The sequence below is a fragment of the Hypoxylon trugodes genome, assembly GCF_022578975.1.
Source record: "Hypoxylon trugodes strain CBS 135444 unplaced genomic scaffold F4822scaffold_11, whole genome shotgun sequence".
NCBI classification, from domain to species: Eukaryota; Fungi; Ascomycota; class Sordariomycetes; order Xylariales; family Hypoxylaceae; genus Hypoxylon; species Hypoxylon trugodes.
Window position 1 is genome coordinate 1,078,081 of NW_026250026.1, and position 20,572 is coordinate 1,098,652.

At 47.6% G+C, this 20,572-nt stretch overlaps 9 protein-coding genes across 9 annotated transcripts; 3 read left to right on the top strand and 6 right to left on the bottom strand.

The window, feature by feature from the left end:
• Positions 1 to 73: 73 nt before the first annotated feature.
• On the bottom strand, positions 74 to 1,279 carry F4822DRAFT_79924 (uncharacterized protein). Its single transcript, XM_051463998.1, has 4 exons — positions 1,180 to 1,279; positions 939 to 1,115; positions 573 to 884; positions 74 to 515 (listed from the first exon to the last, which is right to left on the bottom strand). Exons 2-4 carry the CDS (start codon positions 1,113 to 1,115, stop codon positions 459 to 461), a joined length of 546 nt encoding a protein of 181 aa, XP_051309291.1. The 5' UTR covers positions 1,180 to 1,279; the 3' UTR covers positions 74 to 458.
• Positions 1,280 to 1,496: 217 nt separating this feature from the next.
• F4822DRAFT_79957 (SNF2 family domain-containing protein) lies at positions 1,497 to 7,051 on the top strand. Its single transcript, XM_051463999.1, has one exon. The coding sequence runs from the start codon at positions 1,721 to 1,723 to the stop codon at positions 7,016 to 7,018; it is 5,298 nt and encodes a 1,765-aa protein (XP_051309292.1). The 5' UTR covers positions 1,497 to 1,720; the 3' UTR covers positions 7,019 to 7,051.
• A 489-nt stretch (positions 7,052 to 7,540) lies between these two features.
• Positions 7,541 to 9,423, top strand: F4822DRAFT_79972 (uncharacterized protein). Its single transcript, XM_051464000.1, has 2 exons — positions 7,541 to 8,151; positions 8,343 to 9,423. The coding sequence occupies exons 1-2, from the start codon at positions 7,938 to 7,940 to the stop codon at positions 9,413 to 9,415; spliced, it is 1,287 nt and encodes a 428-aa protein (XP_051309293.1). The 5' UTR covers positions 7,541 to 7,937; the 3' UTR covers positions 9,416 to 9,423.
• A 324-nt stretch (positions 9,424 to 9,747) lies between these two features.
• On the bottom strand, positions 9,748 to 10,473 carry F4822DRAFT_420892 (uncharacterized protein). Its single transcript, XM_051459735.1, has one exon. It carries the CDS (start codon positions 10,304 to 10,306, stop codon positions 10,094 to 10,096), a length of 213 nt encoding a protein of 70 aa, XP_051309294.1. The 5' UTR covers positions 10,307 to 10,473; the 3' UTR covers positions 9,748 to 10,093.
• A 120-nt stretch (positions 10,474 to 10,593) lies between these two features.
• On the bottom strand, positions 10,594 to 12,478 carry F4822DRAFT_420894 (uncharacterized protein). Its single transcript, XM_051459736.1, has one exon. The coding sequence runs from the start codon at positions 12,135 to 12,137 to the stop codon at positions 11,121 to 11,123; it is 1,017 nt and encodes a 338-aa protein (XP_051309295.1). The 5' UTR covers positions 12,138 to 12,478; the 3' UTR covers positions 10,594 to 11,120.
• A 1,172-nt stretch (positions 12,479 to 13,650) lies between these two features.
• F4822DRAFT_79999 (uncharacterized protein) lies at positions 13,651 to 14,336 on the bottom strand. Its single transcript, XM_051464002.1, has one exon. The coding sequence runs from the start codon at positions 14,142 to 14,144 to the stop codon at positions 13,767 to 13,769; it is 378 nt and encodes a 125-aa protein (XP_051309296.1). The 5' UTR covers positions 14,145 to 14,336; the 3' UTR covers positions 13,651 to 13,766.
• Positions 14,337 to 15,092: 756 nt separating this feature from the next.
• Positions 15,093 to 16,929, bottom strand: F4822DRAFT_79997 (putative thioredoxin). Its single transcript, XM_051464001.1, has 3 exons — positions 16,538 to 16,929; positions 15,863 to 16,422; positions 15,093 to 15,801 (listed from the first exon to the last, which is right to left on the bottom strand). The coding sequence occupies exons 1-3, from the start codon at positions 16,614 to 16,616 to the stop codon at positions 15,439 to 15,441; spliced, it is 1,002 nt and encodes a 333-aa protein (XP_051309297.1). The 5' UTR covers positions 16,617 to 16,929; the 3' UTR covers positions 15,093 to 15,438.
• Positions 16,930 to 17,057: 128 nt separating this feature from the next.
• F4822DRAFT_420900 (DnaJ-domain-containing protein) lies at positions 17,058 to 18,628 on the bottom strand. Its single transcript, XM_051459737.1, has 3 exons — positions 18,220 to 18,628; positions 18,101 to 18,161; positions 17,058 to 18,019 (listed from the first exon to the last, which is right to left on the bottom strand). The coding sequence occupies exons 1-3, from the start codon at positions 18,245 to 18,247 to the stop codon at positions 17,368 to 17,370; spliced, it is 741 nt and encodes a 246-aa protein (XP_051309298.1). The 5' UTR covers positions 18,248 to 18,628; the 3' UTR covers positions 17,058 to 17,367.
• F4822DRAFT_420903 (uncharacterized protein) lies at positions 18,623 to 20,504 on the top strand. Its single transcript, XM_051459738.1, has 2 exons — positions 18,623 to 19,546; positions 19,682 to 20,504. Exons 1-2 carry the CDS (start codon positions 19,273 to 19,275, stop codon positions 20,116 to 20,118), a joined length of 711 nt encoding a protein of 236 aa, XP_051309299.1. The 5' UTR covers positions 18,623 to 19,272; the 3' UTR covers positions 20,119 to 20,504.
• The last annotated feature ends 68 nt before the right edge of the window (positions 20,505 to 20,572 follow it).

The following is a 20,572-nucleotide window of genomic DNA, read 5'->3' on the forward strand; positions in this document are numbered from 1 at the left end:
GTTGCTTCTATTAACTAGAGTGGGCTTTAACCTTCCACTTGCGATGCATAGTTGCGATACGTATTTCGAGTAGATGCGAAAATGGCCCTCGTGAAAAGGATGGAGAAAACCTTAACTTGTCATTGCGCATTAGTCTCCTGTAAATGGGGAAAGTTAAAGTTCCTAAATGGGGAGCTTATCTTTCCGTCTATGTTTCTCTGATAGCTCCCTACTCTGTCCTTGGGCGTATATCTAGGTACCTAGGTACGGGATAATAGAAGATTTTGCTATACGTTAAGTTGAAGGGTTGAGAGATTAGTCCAGTATAAGAAGCGCAGATTGCCCAACAGAATAACACGATACTTTCGGTTGTACAAATGGGACAATGATTGCAACTATTTGCTTCACGGCTGTAGGCTGGTCGAAAAGACTCGAGCTTGTCCGATGTAGTGAAAACTGTCTGGATATATATACACATATTATGCTTCTTCGACCTCTTCGATCTGGTACGGTTCAGGGTCGTCGGGAGCTCGTGCCTAGGGATGTTGTTAATATCACTGTTTTACTTGTAAAGTCGATTGTTGTTAGCTTACTCTTGTAGCACCAGCACCGCCTAATTCTCGTTCCAAACCACCTTCGAATTCTCGAGGGAAAGACGGCTTGTCAGGATATAATCTTCCGACGACCCAGCACACTCCCACGAAGGTAGCGATGAATGCGCCAATTTGAGCCAAACCCTTGCCGCTACCAACCCAAGTGTATTCGTACGGAGAGAACATGCCTAGTATATCGTGATCTTCGTGGGCAGGTTCGCCATAGTTCCGTCGATCTTGCTTATCCCACCAGTCGGCGTGAGGATCACGGAATTGTCGCTTGACTCGCGGGGGGTTGATGTAGCCACCGTTCTATATCGGTTAGTTATTCGTACGTCACCAAAACGCTTCTCGGTGTTGACTAACCATGCCCGGGTCTTGGGCCTCGGTAAGTTCTATTCTATCTGGGTATTTCTCATCGATGATGGCTCGGTCGTTTAATGACGGGGGTAAGAATGTTCGTTGTTGGATGATGGGTAGTCTTCGTGATGCTAGCGATGCTGATCGGAGAGCCGAAGCCCTCACGATTCGTTGTGTAAGCATCTAGAGAGGAAAGGTTAGTTATATTTAGATATATAGCAGGATATCCAAATCAATTGCGACATACTGTAGGCCTGGCAGTTCAGATACCTCAATGCGGTTGAATTGTGTATTGTTGAAGTACCTCGTAGCTGATTGAATCGAAACTGGAGCTAGGATTGATGATTGGACCACTGACGATAAAGGCTTAGTAATGATAGTTTTGGCCTTAATTATTAGGCTTCAAGCTAAAATACGTACCTGCGTGCAGTTTCCCGGATTGACGTCGTACGAATTACATAACGCACATTTGATAGAAGATTGGGGAAATTTGTGCACGGTCCACTTTTTGTTTTCTTTTCAATGGGGAACTCGGACCAAGCTTGCTATTCCTGTCCAAGGCGAGGCGGAGACCCAACGAAATTTTTGAATCATCATCAAACTGCTGATGAAAGGCAATTCCCGGACGAAAATCATCACATTTATCCTTCTAATGCCATGTGCATGATAAAATTTCGTCATGATAATCTCCAAATAATTCTCTATCTCTAGACGTACTTTTTACCCCATCAAATGTACATTTCATTGAGATCCGCGTCTTTTCCTTCTCCTACCACCCCTGGACAGCTATGACGGCTACCGCGTCGCCCAAATCTGCGCCTTCACACGACACTGCAAATCCCGCCGACTCAAATCTTACAAACGACGAAACATCCCAACTATCTTCCGAAGATTCCCCCATATCATTAGATAGCCCATCTTGTCCTGAAATAAAAGAAGAAAATACCAATACCGACCAATTGTCCTCAACAAAGCCTGAGACTAATGGTACCAACACGAGCAAATCAATCGTGGAAACCCCCATAAAAAATGGTGATACCGATGAAAGACCTGCCAAACGCCGTCGAACCCGCGAAACTACCCCAAATAATGCAAACCGCCGTCCCAAACCCGAATCTCCCCCTTGGAAGAAAATAGAGGCTGAAGGTCCTACGTCTTTCACAGAAAATGGCAAACGTAGGTCAGGGCGCACCAACCAGGTGCCCTTGGAGTTACAGCCGCAAGGCAACAAGAGGATGACAAGAGGTGCTCTTCATGGCCTGCATCCCCCTACTCCCGTTAAAGAAAAGCGACCTGCCGCCAATAACCACGTCAATGGAACACAAAAACACGTGTCGTCGGCGAAGTCATCTTTCTCTAAAGCTTCTACGCCTAGTGCCAAGCCTGCCACTAGGAAATCTTTGACTAATGGCTCTGCTACCAAGTCTTCGTCACGGACTCGAAAACGCTCACCTACTCCTCCAACCCCTCAGACAATCTCCCCACCCAGACGATCTGCAAGGACACGACGTAGCTCTAGAAATCTTCGCGATGGCGTCGACACTCCCACCCATGATTCCAACCAACCTCCGATCGAAAGCCCAAATTTACGACCGACTAAGATCAAATTGCGGGTGAGAGGTCCCACCATTCCTACAGTCCATCCAGCCCAGATCAATGTTTTCCCGGGACAGACTATCGCACGTGCCAAGATATCATCGGATTTCCGCGAATTCGTCGAACGCGCCCCCACCATAAAGGTCAACGATGGTGGCTGGCTTGACCTTGCTGATGAAGGAGAACCATATACGCAAGAGGCTGCTGAAAAAGATGCCAATGTTATCATGCGGATTGAGGCTGAGGTCGAGCCTGGTGGCCTTCTCAGCGAGGAGCGATCTACACTTTACGTCCCGGAACCAGTTGAGGAACCTCCACGGCAGTGGGCACATATGGATCATCTCGTGAAGCAGATGGCAAACTTCCGAAAATTAATGTTGATGGAGCAGCAAAGGCATAAGGCTACAGCAAAGCGATTAGCCGAAGCCTGTCGGGACGAATGGATACGACGACAACCCAAGTCGGCAGAGCAAATCGAGGCCGAGGCTAGGTCCGCATGGATTGGCCGTTATAGAACCGTTATCAAGGCTGTCAGTGGGACCTGGGAAAATGTCAAGACCGAGGTGAATCGTCGCCGTTTGGAAGAATGGGAGGCTGCCGAACAAAAACGTGTCAAGGCTGCTTTGAACGAAGCTGTGAATATGTCGGAGCTAAAGCTACAAGCTCGCAGAGCCCATTTCGATTCCGAACTCGCATCCGAGGAAGAGGACGATGAATTGGACGCAACAGACGAAGAGGCCGAAGATGATGATGACTTGATTTCCGACGAAGACCCTGCTTCAGACGAAGGCTCTGATCAAAACGAGAACGAAGATAATATGTCGTCATCCGATGATGACGACGATGCGAAATCAAACGTTTCGGACGAAGCCCTTACACAAGATCAATTAAGACAGAAATATGCGAATATTCCAGATCTACCCGTGGAAGAGTCGAAAGCCGATCTCGACAACGATAATGACCCTACGATAATGCCTACAGACGACCAGGGTGAAACTACCGATGAGTCCATCGATATGGATGATGATCTGGGATCAAGCGATGAAGATATGGAAAGTGGCGAGGACGACGACCAGTCCGATAATGAAGAGGAGGATTCGGAAGATGACGAGCAGCCTTCTGGCCTTCTTGGTCTTTTCTTCGGTAAATCCGAACTCAAAAAGATGAAGCAAGAAACGGCTGTCAATGGGGAATCATCCGAACAGGATGTTGAAATGACAGACTTGCCAGAAACCCCATCCATTAATGGGGCAATCCCATCCGATACTACCGCTATTGAGAAAGCCGTTCAAAACGGTATAACATCGGGGAATGCGGATTTAGAAGACGGGACGTTGAAGGAAGCAGATAATTCAGTTAAATCGTCTGCTCCCACCAAGCAAGATACAGCACTTGAGAAATTACCGAATGCTATATCAAAATCCGCTGCGCTACCAGAAAACCCACTGGACGCTAACGATCCTGACGTCCCCGCTGCTATCCCTGGACCCCTACAGGCCGAAGATGTTGAAATGCAGATTGTTGACGCTGTTGAACAAGTCAAAGAAGATGCTAAAACAACAGCGTCAATAAAATCCAATAAGCAACCTACGTCCACAATACCAAGTGTTGAAGTCGCAGCTGCGCCATCAGACCAACCACAACCAACCCCGGATACAGACGCAAATACAAATCCTCCTAGTCGTGATCGGAGCCAGTCACCCCAAACGTCCGACACTAAGCCTTCAGAAGTTGATACGGCTTCATCTATTGTCAAGTCTGGTGCAAGTAGGTCTAGTTCTCCTCAGTACCAAATACCTAGGACAGAGGTTCCCTTTTTACTCCGAGGAACATTACGTGAGTACCAACATTACGGATTGGATTGGCTTGCCGGTTTATACAGAAATCAGACCAATGGCATTCTCGCAGATGAGATGGGTCTTGGAAAGACTATCCAAACCATTGCCTTATTGGCTCATCTAGCTTGTCACCATGAAGTATGGGGACCTCATCTAGTCATCGTCCCAACCAGCGTCATGTTGAATTGGGAGATGGAATTCAAGAAGTGGTGTCCTGGATTCAAGGTCTTGTCCTATTATGGTAGTATTGACGAGCGCAAACGAAAACGCCAGGGGTGGAAGACCGACGACATGTGGAATGTGTGCATCACATCGTATCAGATTGTTCTGCAAGATCAACAGGTCTTCAAGCGAAGGCAATGGCATTACATGATCCTGGATGAAGCCCATAACATCAAGAATTTCAAGTCTAAACGATGGCAAACATTACTCACATTCAATACGCGAGCGCGACTCTTACTTACAGGCACGCCGCTACAAAACAATTTAACCGAATTGTGGTCGCTACTATTCTTCTTAATGCCCTCCGAAAATGGAGTTGGCGGATTTGCAGATTTAGCGGAATTCCAAGATTGGTTCCACAAGCCTGAATCCCAGATCTTGGAAAGTGGCCGAGAGCAAATGGACGACGAAGCCCGCGCGATCATTGCCAAGTTACACAAGGTGCTCAGACCATATTTATTGCGACGCTTAAAGGCCGATGTTGAAAAACAAATGCCAGCCAAGTACGAGCACGTCGAATTCTGTCGATTGTCGCGCAGACAGCGTGAATTATACGATGGGTTCCTCGCTCGTACGGACACGAGAGAAGCTCTGTCTTCTGGGAATTATATATCCGTCATCAATTGTCTAATGCAATTGCGCAAGGTCTGCAATCATCCCGATCTCTTCGTTGAGCGTCCAATCATGACATCTTTCCGGCAACGCAGATCAGTCCTTGCGGGGTTCGAAGCCACCGAAAGTCTTGTTAGAGGCAAGTTACTTGCTGAAAGGCCTATGAGCGTTGTCAGCATGGGTTTCCTAAACTTCATCCCTACGCAACACGAGAGCTTGTCAAAAACGCAGTGCGAAACAGTCTACCACCTAAGTTCCCATCGCCCATTAATGGAACTTCGTGAAGCCCAAAAGGAGCGGGCCCAAGCTGCCTACGTTAATTTGGATCCTACGACAGTAGAATCCAATATCGTATACCTAGAAAGCGCGTCGCGATGGAGTCGCTTTGAGGAGTTGCAGCATTGTGTTTACTTGAACGCACTTCGGCGACAGCAATGTCCAATCTACGGGAAACAACTCACAGATTTCCTCACTCTCGGCGTAAATAACCGCCCGCATAAACCCCGTCCGAAGATTCCGCAAAAGATCATGAGCTGGTTTGAAGAAGATTCTCCGGTCTTAAGATCGATGGTGCCGACACTTGACGAACGTGCTGCGTCCATGAAAACCACCATTTCCAAGTTTGCGTGTGTCACTCCTGCCGTTGTCACCCGAGACGTCGATCGCTTCGTTCTAGGATCAAAAGGTGTCGAAGTGTTCGACGAAACGAATCTCAAGTTATCGGCTCCAGTCCGCTATGCTCCATTCATACAAAAGGAAGCGCCGCTCGATCCATGGCATGAAGCCCGTATGAGACTTAGCATTCAATTCCCCGACAAGAGACTTCTCCAGTACGATTGTGGCAAACTTCAAGCGCTCGATCGTCTTTTGCGCAAGCTACAGTCCGGCGGTCATCGTGCTTTAATCTTTACGCAAATGACAAAGGTTCTCGATATCCTAGAACAATTCCTCAACATCCATGGGCACAAATATTTGCGACTCGATGGCGCTACGAAGGTAGAACAACGACAGATTCTAACGGATCGCTTCAACCATGATACAAGGATTCTTTGCTTCATTCTATCTACACGTTCCGGTGGTCTTGGTATCAACTTAACAGGAGCCGACACTGTCATCTTCTACGATCAAGACTGGAATCCAGCAATGGACAAGCAATGCCAAGATCGATGTCATCGTATCGGCCAAACGCGAGACGTCCACATTTACCGACTTGTTAGCGAGCACACGATCGAAGCAAACATATTACGTAAAGCCAGTCAGAAGCAAATGTTAGATGATGTTGTCATTCAAGAAGGTGGTTTTACGACCGACTACTTCAACAAGCTTTCTGTGCGTGACGTTATTGGCGGCACCCCAGCTGCAAGTGATGTGGTTGGTGATGCTATGGACCGTGTTCTTGGAGGTGTGGAAAGTAGCGACCAGCGTACCGTTGGTCGGGTTCTCGAACAAGCCGAGGACCGCGAAGATGTCAACGCCGCACATGTCGCTGAGAAGGAAATTCAGGAAGATGAAGCTGACTTCGATGAGAAGCCAGCGACGGCAAGTGCATCCGGAACTTCGAGTACTAGAGTAGGCTCCCCGACGACACGGGATGGATCACTCGCGCCGGGTATCGGGAGGTCAAACCTCGGACTGTACTCCGAGTCGGCAGATGCACTCGAGGAGATCGAGAACAATGCTTGGGGCGAGAGGATGCGCAATATCGATGATTACATGCTTGCGGCTATGGGCAAGCTACTCGAGGGAACAGCATTGGAGCTTCCCAAGGACAAAAAGAAGAGTAAGAGCAAAAAAGGCAAGGATACTCGAAAACGGTGATGTCATTTACGCAGCTTTTATTTCATACCGGAATCCAATTCGAAGACGTTCAAACTGTATTTATATTACGAAGTTCCATGTCGGCGCAACGCCACCGCATCGGCAATACGCGCGTGTATTGTAAAGATAAACAAAAAAGCCCCCCAAAAAGCCACGGAAGCGAAGGACGGGATCGAAGCAAGGTTTGCATTGCATATATTGGTGTTATTGTTAGCGATGAGCCAGTGGACGGGATGGATGGATGGGCAGACGGCGCATTGATGGGGTTCAGGGGAATCTTGCATTGATTAGGTACCCTAGGAATGATTTGATGCTTCTTCGCGTGCGAGTCGGAGTCTGGGGTGTCATGAAAACAAAAACAGAAGATTCAAGAAAAATCTGTATCTGTATGAACCAGATGGTTTTTTCCCCTTTGCCAGGGGGTAGTAGATAATTGAACGACGAAAAGATGAGATGACCGCTCGCTGCGGAATTCGCCACTTTTATTAACAGACAAAAACAGTTCGCTTTTAGGTGTATGAGATGTAGGTGTTGATGTCGCTGACGTCGATGTTGATACTGACACAGGGGATTAAGTAATGCCGGCCGCCCGCTATACAAGAGCCGATATATTTCCCCGCGTTGGATCGCGTCGGCTCCACTGCCTAAGGAGAGCCGATGGACCGTTCGATCTCTTACTTAGCACCGGATGGTCCCGATGATGATAATTCATTCAATCTTGACATTGCTTATGTTCTAAAGTGAGATTAGGTATTTACGATATTTTAGGGGAAATATTATCGAGACAGTTGCGTTCATAAGCTGTGGAAACTATTTCGGACCTTGTCCGAAAACTTGGTTACATCATAACGCCAAGCTTCGGACTTACTCCGAAACACACCTCGGTATACAGCATCACACCTGAGTTGGCAGTATCGAGATGACGTCTCAGGTAAAACAGGACGAGCAGCATAGTGACTTCAGGAAATACTTGCCGGATCTGAATACACCACGGTTCCAGGCTATTGCGCAGAATGATGCTTATGGCCATGCTGAGGAACTGCTGGAACACCATCGTCCACCGTGGCTCTATGGGTTATATGTGCACTGGCGGAAGTTGTTTCAGGAACCGTTTAAGGGTGTGACGAATGACGGTAGGTCATCCCTCACTCTTCCCTTCAATTGCCCCGGGCTTTTCGCAAATTAGTATTCATCCAGGAAGAAAAGGGGAATAAGACGGGCAGTTATTATGACATGAAAGGAGTCAGATGAGAAAAGAAAAGGGGTCGAGAGGATATACGAAAAAGCTACCTGTTACACAATCAGGACTAATAACACCTCCCAGGCACTATCCGCCCAAACCTCTTCAAACTCCGCGACGAAGGGATCCCCATCACCACCCTCGTCGCTAGCGCCAACAGCATAATCACCCAGCTCAGCCCAGCACAATCTACCCGCACCCTCCTACACATCGACTCACCGGAATGGCGCTCCTGGTCAAACCCGGAGTTCCTCGTAAGCGACAAAGGTATCCGGCTCGACGAACTCACCCCCTCCCTCCGGGACACCGTCCTTTCACTGGTAGAGAATACGCTAAGTCCCGAGGGCTACGCCAAAGCACGCTCCGCTATGCGCATCAACCATTTCCTCGGCGAGCTTGTGAACGCGGCAAAAGTAATGAATGAGTATAGTTACAACTTCGTGCTCTTCGGAGCACCCTCCGAGGACACGCCATGGGGGTATTCGTTTTACGGGCATCATTTATGTCTTAGCGTATTTCTATACAAGACACAGATCGTGGTGAGCCCATGGTTTACGGGCGCGGAGCCGAATTTAATTGATGAGGGGCCGTACAAGGGGACTAGGATCTTGCATGAGGAGGAAAGATTGGGGTTGGAATTGATGCAGAGCTTGAGTGACGAGCAGAGGATACAGGCTACGGTGTATGAGAAGATGAAGGATGAGAAGATGCCGAAGGGGAGGTGGAATCATGATGATCAGAGGCATTTGTGTGGTGCGTATCGGGATAATCGCGTTGTGCCGTATGAGGGTATTGTTGTTGGGTCGCTTTCTCAATTGCAGCAGGAGCTTGTCCGAGCTATCTTGTCGCAGTACTTACTTTACCTCCCAGCACGATCGCGCGAGCTGAAACTACAGGATTGCGCGGAAGTCTTCGGCGAGACTTACTTCAGCTGGATAGGAGGTAGCGGCGATGCCGACCCGTTCTATTACCGGATCCAAAGCCCGGTCGTTATTATTGAGTTCGATCATCACTCCGGCGTATTCCTGACGAATTCAAAACCGGCAAAGTTCCATATACACACGTTATTGCGCACGCCAAATGCTGGCGATTATGGTGTTGCCCTTAAGGGGCTATTAGGGGGAAGTGTAGTGCAGGATTACGTCTGGGGGGAGTAATTCTTGGACATATATCTATACGTATGAATATATAGAAGCTATTCTATTATTTTTATTACAATGTCTTCTTGTTTGGTGGTTGGGATATTTACTCCTCTTGTGAGTAGCCAGCATTTCGATTAAGCTGTCCGAGTCCGCGAAATACTTATCATCAACTTCATAAGTCAAAAAGAGTTCAAACGTTGCGTTCATTAAGTAAATACATACCTAGGTAATCTTTCAACATTATTTTAACCCCCCTAGTTACTATTCCAATTGACCGTATCCTACTTTAATTCTCTCTTCAACAGCTCAACCCTACTAATATTCAAATACGCCCGAATAAACTTCTTGCTTCATTCTTCAATCGGCAGCACACGAACATCACAATATCAACCCTTCAACATCAACTACCGTAAAATCACATGGATCTTTACCAACTCCCCACTCAATTATAACCTCCTAGACTTGAGTCTCAACAATAACTCCCATAGTATCACCAAAGACTTACCGGCGTTACATCAACTGAGTCACCGTAGGCTCCACTCCACAAGTCATAACCCCGTTGTTAAGTCATCGGCAATTCCACCGTAAACGCATGCACACGCACAAAATTTCCATCATAAAAAAAAATCCCGAACCCACGAGCGAAATGCGAATACGCCGTTCCATCCTTAAAATCTCTATTTCTAAACATAACTAATTGCCAACACATGCCCCTCTCCCTACTATCATATGCCAACGCCCAACTCCCCACCTCGCCCTACGCGTCACCAACATAAACATCTCCATACCTCCATATCTCCAATTCCCATCTCCATACACCGTACCCAGGCCCTTCGCCCCTACGGTTGCGCTGGCTAGCCGATGCAAGTAAGTAATAAGTATGCAGTAAACTGGAGCCCGCCCCATTCCCAAAAAACCACCAACTACGGCTAACACATAGGTAAGGTAAGTAAGCCATCCAGCATCGGAGCCGGACCACAACGCCAGGCGACAGACAGCCACATCAGGTTCATGCGATTCACCGGAAAGGGGACGAATGAACAACCCATTATTACCATGGTTCCTGCATGCATGCATAAACATTGGTGCCTGATTATAGTCTATAGGTAAGGTCGGGTCCGGTCAAGTAAGGTGAACCAAACCCCCAACTCACTGGACAATTACCAACGCAATTCCATGCAATGCGAGGTAAGGCATAAGGCATCAAATCGGGTTCCCTAGACAAGCGCATATCGATATGTAAGTGTCTAGAACAGGCTGTAAGGCCAGCTATATAATACCTATTCCAGCTTACCTAGACGGTGTGTTGGCCGAAGATTTCGGTGGTGTGCGTGTAGAAACTGGCCTATTTATTCAGGTCTTGGTACGGAATAGCTTCGTTGTCGTTTTGTTGTGGGTTTCTTGTGGGCCAATGTTCCCCCAAAACAAGTTTGTTGCATAGTCTAGGCCTTGTACTGCGCATATACGAACATGTATTATATCTACCCGTAGTCGAGTGGCAAAAGGGAGGTTGAATTTTCATTGGAATTGCTCTCACATGTCTATCATGTTCGACACAAAAGCATTGACAATATAATGCAGAAAAAATGTAATATTCCAAGTCAAATGCTATACAGTACACCAATTGATCTAATACACTGTAATAAACAATAATGCAGCATGTATATCCACAATATCAGACCAAAAGTAACGCCCAAATGCTCTAATTGGTATACCCTCCTTAATAAAAGCCCCCGTTGCGAACTCCAGTGTAAATCCAAGTCAGAGTAGCGGTCTCCAACCCGGGTACCTTAAGAGAAGGCCCCAAGGTCTCATCTTCCGCAAACTTCCGCAGCCAGCTCTCGAATGTGCCCTTTAAATCATGCACTTGGTATCCACGCGGCTGCGGGTCGTGTGCGCATTGCTTAGAATGTCGTGGTAGTGGTATTTGTGCTTTCTCCATTTCTGTTCTATTGTCATCCTCAGGGTCGTATCTGACGAGCCTACTCTGATACGGTCGTCGCAGCCAATAGTTGTCAAAGTTGAAATTGACATTGAAATTGAAATGGTACGACTCGTACAAATCGTAATGGCGCCAAGGTAGCCCGCGCTGATTTGGATATTGGGTTTGGTGTTGGTGGTGTTGATGTTGGTTGCTCGGACTTAGACCCGAACCCGGTCCGGAACCGCAGCACCGGAGCCGAAGTCCGAAAGCCGAGCGCTGATACACGACGAGTATGATGGTGTCGAGCTGCCGAAACTTGGACACGTATTCGAGGAACCGAGCCATGTTGCGTTTTGTCTGAACGCTGCGGTGAAACATTCGCAGATGTAACCCAGTGTGTAGGCCCCACGATGTACCGAGGGCTAACCTAGTAGCGCTTCGGCGTATCGGTTCAATTTGACTCAGTAGCCGGATTACCTTCAGGAGCCTCTTCACTTGCAAGTAGGAATCGAGCAGGATGATGTCTCGGCGGAGGTCAAGATGCTTGACTGTCCCGGAGAAAGCGATAGGCTTATAGCGACGAAGGACCGCTTGTCGAGCATCGCGACAGACTCGTGCGATAGAGGGCGGCGGTTCGTTGCGGACGTCGGCAAACATCAGACGACCCGAGGGACTAGTCTGTGTTTGCTTCGAGGACGGAGAGTCAAGGACTTCATACACTCTTGGTTCAGGGAGGGCGTATCCCCATATCATGTCTCGCAATTCTAACGGCAATTTGGAAAATTGCGGAAAGCTGGGCGATTGGGACGCCATCGTCAGCTGCGCGGGTTTCCTTGTTTCGCTAATGATTTTTTTTTTGGTGTATTGAAAGACTCGGGTTTGACTGGAAATTATTGTCCCTCGCTTCTAAATAGTACGTTGGTTGTCTCTGGGTTGGTTCGGGGCCGCAAACTGGAAATTCGATATAAGTGCGTCTCACTAGTAGAATCCAGCAAATCCAGCAGCATGAACTTCTGTCAGGTCACAACCCCCGGGCGCTTTCAGCCGTTTGTTCTATCGATGGTGGACCTCAAAGTCTCTCTTTTCAGCTTGAAGATCCCTCAACCAAAAATAAACGTCTACTTATATATCCTGAGGTATATCGCAAGCCTTAAGGGGAAAACGAGCAGGTAATCTTAAGTTGTTGTATAAGTTGGCCGATAATTAGATTGCTAAGTCGATGTTGGGAGGACCCTAAAGCAATAATACGCCGTTACTCCAAATAATAATTACGCCTTGCTCTTTAGCTCTGCCACTGGACGCAATTAGAGCAGAAAATTCTTTTTTTTCTTGTTATTGATGATGACGGAAGATAAGCAACTGGATTCCAATAGGAATACTAAATAAAATTGCAGATTTAAGTCACCAAGGAAAAATCAAGGGGGAGCCGAATAGCAGGGAATGATGTAAGATGTTTATGACATTAAGAAATCGACTAAGGTTACGGTGCAGCCATGTACCCAAGATTGCATGGTGCTTGATCACATGGAGTGGATGTCTCCAGAATATGAGAGACAGTGAAGCCCGCTAAGGGAAAGGAGTGGCTTGGGATAGCAAGCCATTTGCTTCTTTTCCGTGGATGGGAAGGGGGTAAAAAAAAAGTTGGGGGTTAAGGAAGGGTACATAGGTATAGGTAGTTATTGTTCTGTCATGCGGGTATGTAACGGACTTGTGAGCGAAACATCTCGAAAAATGACCTAACATCTCTCAAAGGACGCCCGAACGGCGCAAACCTTCCAGAAAGAGACATTAGGGACATTATGGGGTGAGGGCGAATAGCGAATAGGTGGTGGTACACTCAGCTATAAGTCGGTGGGCGCTGACGTACAACCAACGTAGCGAAGCAGCTCCTGAAAAGGGAAGCTGAAGCGTGCTGGAGAATCCTATTAAATGGCCCGGGTTAATAAGACTGCTACGATAGCTATAAGTTTCGTGACGGGGGCAACGATAGTGTAAAGAGGGCTCTGCATAGCGGTGTCCTGTAAGCCGAATAGGGACGAATAGGGAGCCATGGCATGCGACGGTCTATAAATGGAACAATTAAGTTGGATATTAATGCTGCATACCACGTTCGATGCTCTTCCCAATGCTGGCTCGCTTTTTTTTTCTTCGTGCTACGTCGGAACCCTGCCTCTGTGGCACACGTGCAGATATCACGCAGCCGGCCTTCATGTTTAAGACGGAGGCTAGAGCAGCTGACGAAGTCCCAGGGGTGGTTTAGTGCTGCTACCGTGTGTGCGGCTTCTGACGACTTAATAAAAAGCCCCGTGCTGATGGGATAGTGTAGGATAGTGTACGCACTTGCGTGACGTTGCATGAGAGGGGGAGGGAATGGGGGTCAATAATGATATGAATACAGTAAAAGAAAGACCCAAGTCTGGGGCTGTAGCAGGACGAGGCTTGCTAATGCTTGTCAATGCTTGTCAATGGATCGAAATGCATAGCTGGCGACAGACCGGAAGCCTTCCTGATGCATATTCGATGGCGAATATATGTCTGTATATGTAGACCGAGGCTTGTCTTGTCAATTCTCATTATTTTACCCCTTGAACCTTGAAAAAAAATGAAGAAACGTGCATACATAAATCCCTCTTTCTTCCCACTTGGGTTATTTGAGGGAGGGTAACGCAGTACCGTACCGCGGACGGGATGAGTTGACGAAAACAGGATGAGGCGCTTTTTTAGTATGGAAGTAATCCAAGTGGATGGGTATATTAACGCCATCATTTTCGTCCCGGGTCTAGTGGTTCCAAGGGTCCTTAACAAAAGGAAGAGTCGCATCTAGACTTCTAAGACATGGGAAGACGACTAAACAACTATAGTGTATCCGCTTGTTGCCGTGGTATAGTAAGAGGATGATACGGATGATGATGATGATGGAATGGATGGGGGAATGGTCTGATGTGATCAATATCTTGATCTCTTTTGCTGCGTTTCAAGAACATTAGGAGGTATGGATGGATCAAATGTAATGTTGGAAGAACTTCTGCAGTGCAACGAGGAAACGAAGAATGAAACGTCGGAATATTTGAGAAAAAGGTGGAAAAAGTTGGAATGAGCCAATCCAATTTCATCAGAGGAAACCGGATAAACTCGAAAAAGCAAAGTTTCATCTTACCTCAGCGTCGCCGAAGATATCCCGTTCACCCGTTCTCGGTTATCGCACTAGCGCGACAACCGACCCACTAACACATTAATTACAGCTGTAGATAATCTAGATAATCTTCTGTCAGCTGTCAAGGACGCTAGCAGCGCAAATGAAAAGTTCGAACGCGAAATCGCAAATTTGATTTTTCTTTCTTCTTTTTCTTCTTCGTGCGGCTGGCATGACAGAACATTTCCCGTGTTGCTCGAATCCCTTCTTCCTTCAGTGGAATTTTCCATGGATATTTAGCGTCAGTCATGCCCCAGAGTGATTATAATTGCAAGCCGGCGATCTCGCTTTTGATGTCGGTTCGAATTCAATTGAAGCCTTTGGTTGCTTCTTCGAACCGCAGTGAGAATGCTGGACATACCATATAATAGCCCTACCGGGTTTAACCCCTTCGCTTACACGTCGTCAGAGTTACAACACCATTCCAATTAGCTAGATGCGATACTCGTATAAAGCGTCAAGAATACCATGCGGCATGCCACGTATCCTAGGAATTATCGTAGTTGACCTGCTTCTGAGATTTCTCAAGGTGGCACAGCTTTTGTCCAACACCAGACCCCGCAAGTTGTAGTGGCCATGGGAAAGGAAGGAAATAATGTGCGATTGATGGTGAGATGAGCTCGAAACTCGACGAACCACACGTCGCGTAATTAATTTGACAGCCATTTTTGCATGTGAAGTGACTAGAACTAGTTGGCAATGCTTAGACGCTAGAAAGATATGTTTGTATGTCTCAAAAGTGTGGCATAAGTATGATAGGAATGAATAATCATGCACCGAGCATGGGATCCATTGGGTGATATTATCTATATAGCTGCAGCGCCGTGGTATCCGGAGTCTATCACCGCAATCCATTCGTTGTCCTCATTGTCCATGATCGTAACCGCGTTTGACGCGTGCTTATAATTTTTCTTCGACGGTTTATTCACCCATTTCATCGCCGATCTTCTCCAGCTTGCCCATCTCCCTTTTCTCTCCAGACTCGCCGATAAGTCTTATTCGGTCTATTCGTACCTTTTCGCTGTCGCCGTCACCGTCCACAACGAAGATTATAAGACTCGTGATGTTCTGGAATCGAACAAATCGTAAGCCTAGGTTCGCAGTACCGTTAGAGTTCCAGTCGTTCTCGCCAATTTCGATAGTCTGAGTGGGGGTGATGTCTTCTGCTTCATCAAAACCTAGGTTGTGGGGGCGATTCGTGAATAGTTTAAGGGTCTTGGGTCTCATCGGTACTTCGTCGTCGTCGTCGTCCTCATCGTCATCCGTGGGTGGTAGAGAAGTGATCTAGGGAAGCGTTAGCTTATTGCGTAGTTGAGTATAAGGGTTCGAGTATATATGTACGTACCTGTATCGTGTGAAGCTTGACGGCAGAGTTGAATGGGATATAGAGTAACAGCTGCTCGTCTGTGTCACTCTCTATCCAGTCCTTCTGATCGCCCGAGGCCTTCTCCTTGGACAAACCCGAAGGCTTGCTCTTGTTGAAGAGGGTTCGGACAGAGAAATGGGTTTCGTCGGCATTCAACAGTTCCAGTCCGCGTACATCAATAGTGTCCGAGACATCGGTGTAACCTCGAGGTAGATCGGCTCCTTTCCAAGCGATGCCCCCGTCGTTGCTACTACTGCTTCCCCCTTGCGCTGCGTTCTCGATGTCGCCGCTGAGTTTTTCGACTACAGCCTGGAGCTGTTTCGGATCGGCTCCTTTGATTTTCTCGACTACGGAGCCATCGCGAAATACGATGAAGGTAGGCAGATGTGAAACGGCATACTCGGCGGCGACAGCCTTAGCTCCCTCAGCCTCGGTGTTGATTTTGACGAATGTCGCGACTTTGGGGCGCGAAAGACTTCTTGAGAGCTGTTCGAAGAAGGGGGCAATTTGTTTGCATGGAGCACACCAGTTCGCATAGACTACACGTTAGGTGGACTTGTCAGCTTCGCGTCGCAGAATGATTATGACGATGATAATGACTAGGATGGCGGGGCGAAGCGCATGGTACCTGAAAGGATTCGGGGGGCTACTTACAATCGGCTACCACAATACGCGAGTTCTTTAGCAAGTCGCTAAATTGTTCATGCGTGGTGATCTCTATAGGCTTGGCCATGATTCCTACGAAATGAATGAATAAAACCGGACTTGGGAGAAGTAGGTAGTTGTAGGAAGGAGACAGAAAGCTGAAGATTTGACGAGGGTCGGAATGGTGGGGGAGAGCACCTAGTTAATCCCTGTCAGGTACGACAAGAAAAGGTGATCCACAAATGGAATAGCGTCTCAGTTTCGCGTACGCTGCTCGCAACTTCCTCTTTAAGACAGTTCAAGTTACATGTTTCAAGTTACATGTATGACTTCAGATGATGTATATGAAGGTGATACCTTCCGTTATGTGTCGTACTTATAGGAAAAATCTAAGGTTGTACTTGTTGCTTTGATGTTTTAAGGTTCCTACCGGCACCTGCTAGGCAGAGCGTATGTACCTAAGACATCCACTATTGTGTGCTAAAATTCGCGGACTCGACTCCATTGATCGAAATATTCCGATAGAAAATGATACACAGAACACTTTGACTACGATTACACTTATATATCGTACATCTAACTTCATGGGTTTTTGGTATATGGATTTCTTGATAATATCATTCTCATATATGGATTAAATACCAAAGAGTGTTTTTCCTTTACACCGATAGCCAGTCTGATAACCTCTATGATACGGTATGTACCCCCATCCATTGCTTAGTCCTTTAAAAACGCAGGCCTGAACTCCACGCAACGAATTCTAACATTAAGGATGAGCCCGAACGTATGTTACCTCCAACAAGAGGAGCATGTCATAAACCATAATCATAACCAACGTATCAAATTCCAACAGCATGACTAAACACCCTCGTAGCAAGCTGCGCTAGCAACCTCGCACGATCATCCTGCGGTAAGTCTTGGAACACCGCATACACGCTCTTACCCTTCGTGTCCCTTATAGCGCCCAACCTATTCCCAGCAACAGCACCCGCGACCGCACCGGGCATGTTAGCTACGATGAAGCCGATGACGCTGCCACTAGCCGCGCCGAGGATACTCCAGAACTTAGACGTAGGTCTATTACTGCCCTCTTCCGCAAGCCCTTCCTCTCGCAGCATTTCCTCGAACACGTCTCCAAACTGTTCATCTTCTGCCTCTTGCCGTTCGCGCCGTGCGTTCGGCTGGGAATTCGTGTTTCCGCCCGTGAAGAAGTTCCACGCCCATGAGTACGGGTTCTGCCCTCCGGCCCCGGTCTGGGGAGGTACGGATTCTTCGGGGTCGTCGAAGTGATCGGTATACGTGCTACGTCCGCCGCCGCTACTACTATTACCGCTGCCGTAGTACATCCTGCGTTGGGCATCGTATTCTCGCCGCCGGGTTGCGTCGGAGAGTGTATAGTAAGCGTCGTTCACAAGTTGGAACTTGCGTGTCCTAGCTGCGCGCTCGGGCGAGTCGGCCGAAACCCTGTCAGGGTGGGTTTTGAGAGCTGCTCTATGTTACAGGGAAGAGTTATTAGTACCACAGAAACAGGTCACAAGAGTAAGAATGATAGGATAAGATAGAACAACACACCGTTTATAAGCATCCCGAATTTGCTGCGTGCTTGCAGTCACGGAGACCTCGAGAATTCTGTCTATATACGGTTCATCTCGTGTTAGTGGGGTCTGGTAGAAGGTTTGTCGGTGACGAACAGTAGTCTGGAGGGGTCTTGTCTGCCATTTTGGATATACGGGGAGTGTATTGATAAAATTGGTATTTGGTCGAAAGGGTATAGGTAAAGAAGGATAAGAAAGGAATAATAGGACCACGTCGGTTTTTTAAGGTCAAGAACTTGTCGTCGTCACTTGAATCAGGCTGCGTTGGGAATTCGATATAGCAGCTAAATCGATGGGTATAATAGAGTGCAACCAATAAAAAGATAGAAACGTCATAGTTGTGGCTTTAAAGCATAATGACTTACCCAAAGAAGAAACAATTAAAATGTTCTAGCCACGGTGGCTTAATCTATATGTGAGCTCCGTTCCTTCTTAGACCCGCCTTTGGGCCGCAGGTGCTCCAGTTCCAAGGTTCCACCTGAAAAACTGCAGGTGGCCCAAACTGTCGAACCCACATTGTTGCAGATTTGGCAAGAACCCACCAGTTCCATAAGTACCCATAAATCCCATAAGATCCATAAATTTGCCTCGGAGCCAGACGCTAAAGCGGAACCGTACTAGCTCAAAGTCTTAGGGTAGTTTTAGAGTAGGTTGATCGTTCAGGGGTGCGCCCAGCCACTTCAAATTGTCGGTGAAGGGACGATCCCTCTCTTCTCATTCGCAGTTCCAACTCACGATGCTCTCCTAAGCCTTAAAACCTTTTTTTTCTTACATTCGAGTCCATCGCGTGCTGCCGAAGTGGGTAGTTCTAGATTTCAAAGGTTTCCCCGTTTGATTGTTCGTAGACTGGCCGGTGCTTTGCAGCTCACAAAAAGGGATCGTCAAGACCAAGAAAACGATACGATACGATCTTGATCTTCCACAAACGGATCTACTGAGCAGCTGTGAGAAAGATTGATCTTCGAACCGAGCTCTCTCTTTTCACTCATTTTGGACCCGCTGCAAGCAACAGGAACAACAGCTCTGTGAGACTCGACCTCGACGACAACGTCTCACGACCTCACACAAACACTTGAGTGAAACATTCTCATAATCATCTATTTCATAAATATCCCGTGTATATATACCACCAACATAATATCTGCAAATATGGGTTCCTGGGATTGGGACGGAGAATCCGTCATCTCAACCTCAACACGCAGGTCGCGATCCGGCCACCACAAGACTTCCAAGTCGCGGGATTCATCGCGCTCCCACCGCAGCAGCAAGCGACACTCAGGTCTTGCGTCCTTCTTCGGTGTCGGTGGCAATCACAGCCATCGCAGCACCAGCGGTAGCCACTACGCCAAAAACAATGCCTCTAAGAGCTCTCTCTTCAACCTAGCTGGAGGCAACAACAGCACGCGGAGTTTCTTCAGTTTCGGTGAGTTTTTCCCCTCCTAGTTTCGCATGCAGTGTGCTCGCCTGTCAAGTAACACCTGTCCCCTCACCCACCAACCTCCCCACCGAGAGTAACACATACCACGTATACACAAACATACTAACACCCCACCCCTAGGTCGTTCAAACTCGTACTACAAACGGCAACCACGATCCTCCTTCCTGCAGCGCACGCTCAAGAAACTCAAGCGTCTCCTCCGCGACCTCGTATACTACGCCAAACGCCACCCCCTCAAAGTATTCATGCTCGTCATAATGCCCCTCATCACCGGCGGTGCCCTAACTGCGCTCCTAGCGCGTTTTGGACTCCGCCTACCACCAACCATCGAGCGCATGCTCGGCGTAGCCGCACGTGCCGGTTCAGGCGATAGCACCGGTCTAATGAGCGAAGCCGTACGCATGGCCGGTGGTCTAGGACGCCATGAGTCCATTTCCATTGAGCGCGCTCCGCACGGCCATCATAATGATTACCAATGGGAGCGCCGTCGAGAGTACCACGGTGAAAGCAGTGGCTCCGGCGGTTTCTTCAGTGGAATACGAGATTTCTTTTCTTAGGCGTGAAGCCAACTAAATAAAACAAACAACCAAAAAAGAAAATCATATAATCACACATTTCTCATCTCTGGGTATGTATAATTCGGGATACCCTGGGGTTGGGAGATTTAACGCCTGGCCGGCCGGACGGATGGATGAACGGACGAGCAGGCGGGCGGAATGAGTTTGATACTTGAAGTATCTACCTAATATGAGGCGTTCCGGTTTGGGCGGACCTAGTTTTTGAATTAAGAGTTCTTTTCTTCACTTCTTATCTTTCATTACGTATACCTTTTGCTAGAGTTGGGGTTCACGATTGATGTCTGGAAAAAGAAGAATGGTTTGAAAGAATCGATACGATACCCTAATGTTAGACTTAAGAATTTAGTCACATTTTTCCATTAAAATATTTTAAAATCGCATGTGAATCGTATGATGTGAAATCATGAGTGGAACGAAGCGCCCGCGAATATAT